A 7500-nucleotide genomic window follows, 5' to 3' on the forward strand; every position below is an offset into this window, starting at 1 on the left:
TTTTTGTGTTTTTCTCGAAATTTTATATGTTGGATCCATAATCGCGAGCGCTTTCGACAGAAGTACTTCTATCATCCTCAGGAATATTGTAGACATAAATGAAGGGATTGTTTTTTTTTAATTTACTTATATATATTTTTGTTCCTTGTCACGTGCTAATTTGTTACAAGTTAAGTGGGCGATTTTTTTTTTTTTTTTTTTTTTTTTGCATATATTAAACAATTTTGAGAAAAACACAAAAAGGACTATTCGGAGATTGGAGAAGATAAAAAGGAAAATTGTAAAACAGAACAATTCCGTACTATTCAATAATATTTGTCTATATGTATATATATATATATATATATATATATATATATATATATATATATATATATATATATATATATGTATATATATATATATAACAAATAAATGTTATCAAAGGCAAGATAAGTTACTTTTCTACCTAATTGGATGCTTATTTTAGTGTTTTATTTAAGGTAACACGCTTATTGACCTCGAAAAACATACAGTGTTTACCGATGTATTGGAAAATTTAAAATGGCGCCCGACTCTCTCTCTTGAACACTGTCAGTTTGGGAAACTGAGTTAAAATTAAAAAAATACTACACAAAATACTGTTAGAAACTCGCTCAATATGTTACCGTGACATAGTCTGACATGTATTTGGTGGGTTTCTAACAGTAGTTTGTATAGTTTCTTATTTTTAACTCAGTTTCCCAGACTTACCGTGTTCAAGAGAGAGTCGGGCGCCATTTTTAAATTTTCCAATACATCGGTAAACACTGTATGTTTTTCCAGCTGAATAAACATGTTACATTAAATAGAAATACTAAAAACTATCCAGTTAAGTAGAAAAATAACTTATCTTGCCTTTGATAACATTTATTTGTTATATATTTATTTTTTGACAACTTTTTCCAATCTATGTGTATAATAATGCGATGAAGTTTTCAAGTAGTATCAATTTTCCTCGTATTATTCGTTTATTAAATTGTTAACTAAATGTACAAATTAGTTTACAAAGCCCCCAAATGTTATGAAGGATATTAAAGAGGTATAAACTGAAATTAGTTTCGACGGGTTTATAGTTTTTCATATACTCAGGATTTCTAGAGAATAACCCCCCCCCCCACTGACCCATGTCATGAAAATATTTATCAATATTTCGAGTCTTATATTTAAAATTCAATAATATTAAATTTATAAATAAAATAAAACATCGTATATCTTTTTTCTTTCCGTTTTTTTTTAGTGTCAAGAGGCAACACTCACGATATTAATACAGCACGCCTTATGATCAAAATGAAATATACTAATCCAAGTGTAGGGGATAATGCAATTCATGGACATATCTAATGGAGATATATCTAAAAAGAACACAAGCTTTTTATGAACAAAAAAAGAAAAAAGAAAAGAAAGAAAATGATGTGCTTTCGTCCGGGTGAGAACCTATAATCCGGGTGGAAGATTTACAGAAAGATAATAAAATTTAAGAGCATGTTTACAAGGTTGAAAATAGAATTTGTTAAACATGCGTTTACTTTTCTCAGTATTTTTTATGGCCTTCTGAGTAATGTCTTGTCAATGTATTGTTTTTTTGTTTTTTTTTCTTTGTTTGTTTTCTGGAAATAAGTGTTTCAAAGTAACGCATAGACGAAAAACACACACGTGCAAACACACGAGACGTTTGCTGATTATTGTTATTAATGTAGACATGTGCGCGAAAATAGACAAAATCGACAAGACTGCAAGTTATATACTTTCACCAAAACGCACGCACACACGCACGCACGCACGCACACACGCACGCACACACGCACAAATTTCTGTGGTCCCTATTTTGAATGTTGCTGAGACTTGCTACGCTAATGAATCGTAGACGACGGAACACGTGGCCGTGGATAATCACACACATGTCTCCCCCCTCTCTCTCTCTTTATATATATATATATATATATATATATATATATATATATATATATATATATATATGATTGTTTTTTTTTTTAAAAGAAATCCAGCAGAGTGCTCAATTAAAAGGAAAATCCGAAAATAAGAGCGCGTTTATTATAGAGATGAGTATTGGCTGAAGAGAGCTTGATCTGGATATCTTAGTCCTAATTATCGGGCTTGAAACCGACGGTACCAATGACTTGTCTCATCTAACAACTTTCTGTACACAAAATACAATATATATATATATATATATATATATATATATATATATATATATATATATATATATAGTAAGAGTCCTAGAGTGGATGAAACGCGGAATATTCAGTGTAGCTAGCTTAATCGCCATGCATATTTTATACCTTACTAACTAGCTCTACCTACGTATTGAGCACTTTTTAAGTAAATACTTAAATTTACGCATAAACCTATACTTTCGTATATTAATTTTATGTGAATAAATTTAGTAGCTATTCTGACGTAATGAAGGAAATTAAAAAGGGCAGTTGTTTTACTATACACACATATTCGAAAGAATTGTCAAAAAAACAAAAACAAAAAAACAAATATATGAATAAATATCATCAAAGGCAAGATAAGTTACTTTCATACCAAACTGGATAAGATTATAATGTTTTTTTTTTATGTAACATGTTTATTCGTTTCGAGAAACATACAGTGTTTGTCGATATATCAGAAAAAAGACTGGTGGCGGCGAGGTCTCTGTTGAATACGTTAAGTTTGTGAAAATGAGTTCAAACTAAAAAAATTATACAAAATACTGTTAGGAACCCACTTAATATACGTTAGCGTGACATAGCCTTGCAGTGAGTTTTTAACATTATTTTGCATAATTTTTATAGTTTGATCTCATTTTCCAAAACTTGAAGTGTTCACCAGAGACCTCGCCGCCATTTGTTTTTTGCAAATATATTGAGAAACACTGTATGCTTTTCGAACTGATTAAATGTTTTAAAGCAAGCAAAACCACAAAATGCTTTTCCAGAAAGATAGGATAATGACTTACCTTGCCTCTGAGAACATTTATTTTTTTTTGTTTTTGTTTTTTTGATATCCTTATCGAATCGATGTGTAGGGTTTGCATTATTATACACATAGATTCGAAAAAGTTGCCAAAAAACAAATATATAACAAATAAATGTTAGAAAAGGTAAGATAAGTTTCTGTTCTACCTAACTGGATATGTTTTAGTGTGTTTATTTAATATATTATGTTTATTCGGCTCGAAAACATACAGTGTTTACCGATGTATTGGAAAATTTAAAATAGCGCCCGACCCACACACACACACACTCTCTCTCTCTCTCTCTCTCTCTCTCTCTCTCTCTCTCTCTCTCTCTCTCTCTCTCTCTCTCTCTCTCTCTCTGACACGGTAAGTTTAGGAAAATGAAGTAAAAAATAAAAAAATACTAGACAAAATACTGTAAAACTCCAGCGAATATATCTCAGCCTATGTCACATATATATATATCACATATTATATATATATATATATATATATATATATATATTATATATATTATATATATATTATCTATATCACATGCCATATATATCACATATACATATATCATATATTATATACATATATCATATATTATATACATATATTATACTATACGCCTTGAATCAAATTAAAATGTAAAAAAAAAATTGCAGATTACATTAAAAATATCATATATTATATATCATATATCTATATATATATATATATCATATATTATGTATGTATCTACAGCATATGTTCTAGATGGCCTCCATTTGCATTTTTTGTTTTTTTGTGTCACCCTATATATATATATATATATATATATATATATATATATATATATATATATATATATATATATATATATATGCGTGTAGTAGTAAGCAATAGTAGACTACCTAGCCCTACCTATGTATTGAGCACTGAAAGTGATTAAATGAAGTAATCATATATATATACACACACACATACACACACACATATATATATATATATATATACATATATATATATATATATGTATATATATATATATATATATATATTCAGATGAACGTGCGTGTGTTATATAATATCACATAAATCTTAGCTTTCAAAAAATTGTTATATTCATTAATATCGAATCTTATAAGTTTACGGTTTGTGCTGAAATATTAAGGTCATTATTTAAAGAAAAAAAATCATTTTGATGTGGAGAAAACAAACACTTCTTAAATATTAGTTATTCTCATCTCGCAGTTTATTAAACAAATGATACAATAAAAATTGTTCTAATCTAAAAAGTAACACGATCCGTAAAGAGCATCAGTACGGACATAGATAAATTATTTTGTAAAGAAATATAAAATGTTTTATATAAATATCCAAAGGTTTATATAATGTGAAGTTAATATAATAATTATCTATTTAATGTGAAGTTAAGAGAGTACACGGCATAAACACGTGAGTCAATTAAAAAAAAGCGTCATATATGCATGTATTTATGCAGAATAAGGACAGCGTTAAAATCTGCTATTATTTAGAAAACCCTTTCTAACATGGGGAATTGTTTTTTTTAACTATTCTGTACTTTCACCTAACAGTTTAATAAACAAAATATACAGTAATAATTGAATACAATATCAATATCCTATCTAAAAATAGCAGGGTCATTACTCTCTCTCTCTCTCTCTCTCTCTCATTCATATATGTATATTTATATATATATATATATATATATATATATATATATATATATATATATATATGTATATATATATGCGTATTTGTGAGTGTATATATACATATATATGTGTGTATTCATATATACATATATATATACATATATATATATAAATATATGTATCTATATGTGTGTGTGTATATATATACATAGCTATATATGCAAATGCATATGCAGGGTGAATCCCAAAAACCGGGCCCCAACTCTAATTAGGCCCCGTTTCTTAGTGTTTTGTCCGAATGAAATGAAACTTTGGTCATAACTAGTTTATTATATTCAAAACATCACACCAAACGCTATGGTCTTTGGCATATTTTTCTCCGTTGACTGTAAAATGCTCAGAAAAACAATTGAATGTCCTCTGTGTTTTGTTTTTTTTTTTGGGGGGGGGGTCACCCTATATATATATATATATATATATATATATATATATATATATATATATATATATATATATATATATATATATATATATATATATATTTGATTTTTATAACACAAAATCTTTTACTGCTTTAGGAAAAAAAATATCGGTGCTAATCTATTTTTAGTATCGCGCTTTTTTTTTAATTAGTTTTTTTTCAGGTTAAATTCAAGTTTTACGATATCTTTTTTTCAATTATTAAGTGAGAACATAGAATAGTTACAAAACACCTTCACCTCACTATGTTATGAATTGTTTTCGAAATAATAACGTTATTATTTCCGCGTTACCAGAAATACATAAGTACGGTAGTACCTAAATATCTATTTATCTTAAACTTCCAGTAAAGTTAAACTCTATAGATCCCCCTCCCCAACAATTGTGGTTTTACGTTTGAAAAAATATACGCGCATTTAACATTTAAAAAAAAAAAATTATGGTAATCTGAAAAAAAAAAAAAAAAAAACAATTTTATAGTTGGATATTTAGAGATTTACAAAGAATATGAATCGGTACTTGTAAGGGAATCAAGAATTTAGAATGGATCTGCTAATATTGTAATCACTAGGGCTGTGACAACGGCATATTCTTTTTATGGTTTTGACTTTCAACTATATATCCGACACAGTAAGACACAGTCAATCAACCGAGAACCCACCAGTGTAGATAAAAACATATAAGATATTAACGGATATATATACTCAAGAATCAAAACAATGCAAAGAATATACTGTTGTCACAGCCCTAGTAATCACCCATCAGCACTATATACATTGGCCAAGATCAAAGTATCTGTTCTTCCGATGCTGCATTTCGATTTCTCGTTCTCTTTCGGTGGAGGAGGAGCAGTTCTTCCCTTCACGACTGAGAATTTTTTTATTTTTATTTTTGTACTTTTTCTCCACGTTAAAAAATGACCCTGGTGTCTAACTCTGTCCCGTGGGGAGCCATTGTAAATAGGTACATAATCTACACGGTGCCCACAAAGTCTGGCTGCATAATCTACACGGTGCCCACAAAGTCTGGCTGTGTAATGTAGCCAGACTTTGTGGACACCCTATATATATATATATATATATATATATATATATATATATATATATATATATATATATATATATATATATATATATATATATATATACGCGTGTATGTGTGTGTGTGTGTGTGTGTGTGTGTGTGTGTGTGTGTGTGTGTGTATGGATATTAACAAAAAATATTTACCTTGTGTATCACTCGAGAGTCGGTAAAGTTTTCCGAAGAACAATGTTCCACCATGCTTGGTTTGTTCACAATAAAAATCGAAACATGTAAAATTCAGACGCGCTTTTCTGTCCTTTCGTGTGTGTTTTTGTGTTTTTGTGTTTGTTTTTTTTTGGTTTTTTTAGACGCCTCTGAAGTTTTGTGGCTGTCGAGTCTATAAATTATTACTTATATCTATGTAACTGTATAAACATGCGATGCATATTGGTGCATGGGGGGAAAAGTAGATGTGAATTTGATACGGATGGGGTAGATGTTGTTGATGTTCGATGCGACTTCGTTTAGGTTGAGTGTCCGATGCGCATGTTAGGTTGCATGTGATGCGTGAATAGAAAAGAGCGTGTTTTGAAAAATATATATATATATATATATCTTGCGATGAAGGTTGGTTCGCACGGTAGATATTAAAAAAAAGAAAGAAAGAAAAAAGAAACAGCTGGTTAATAAGTGGATGAAGATGGAATTTGTCCGATGTTTTCGATTTTGTCGATCGACATATAACCATGTAGTGTAGTGTAGTGAGGATATTAAAAAAAAAAGGCTCCTTAACTTCGCAAGTACTATCTGCAAGTATACGCTGCGAGTTTTAAAAATAAAAAGGATACATATAATACAATTTTTAAAAAACAAGTAAAAACATAAAATAAAAGCAGAAAGAGAAAGGGAGATGGGAGAAAAAAAAAAGGTGCCCGTCTCTCGTTCAGTTCTCGAAAAGTTCTTGTAATATTTTTATCGCTAAGCCAATGTTAGTTGTAGTCATATTTGTCGTAGTAGTGGTGGGAGGAGTAGTAGATTCGGATGAAAGAGAGAAGAAGGGGAAGGAAAGCAAAAGAGTTCAACAAAAAAAACAAACACAGTATGAGAAAGAGGCATAAAAAGATACTATGACGTCAGAGGTTCCTCCCCCTTTCTTATCAACTTAGTTAAAACATAAAAAAAAAAGCAAAGTGGGAACGGCTGCGAGGAGGAGGGGCAAATTTAGTGGTGGGAGCAAGAAAAACGCACATAGCAGAGGAGTGAGAATAATACTAATAACTAGAGAGTGGGGGCAAAAAATTTGGCGGCTTTTCACTCCTACCCTCCTATCGTTATAACAGAAAGGTGGAGAGACAATCAGGG

General features: G+C 29.7%; 1 protein-coding gene across 1 annotated transcript in view; it reads right to left on the reverse strand.

The window, feature by feature from the left end:
* The window catches only part of LOC145254835 (LIM/homeobox protein Lhx9-like), a 142279-nt gene extending 135556 nt beyond the window's left edge, over positions 1-6723 (reverse strand). The window contains exon 1 of the mRNA XM_080113673.1: positions 6343-6723. Within this exon, the coding sequence (XP_079969799.1) occupies positions 6343-6396 (54 nt within the window). The 5' untranslated portion in view covers positions 6397-6723. The remainder of the gene's footprint in view (positions 1-6342) is intronic.
* Between the last annotated feature and the right edge of the window lie 777 nt (positions 6724-7500).

The sequence above is a fragment of the Euprymna scolopes genome, chromosome 30 (genome assembly GCF_053919585.1).
Source record: "Euprymna scolopes isolate OS-2025 chromosome 30, ASM5391958v1, whole genome shotgun sequence".
Taxonomy (NCBI): Eukaryota; Metazoa; Mollusca; class Cephalopoda; order Sepiida; family Sepiolidae; genus Euprymna; species Euprymna scolopes.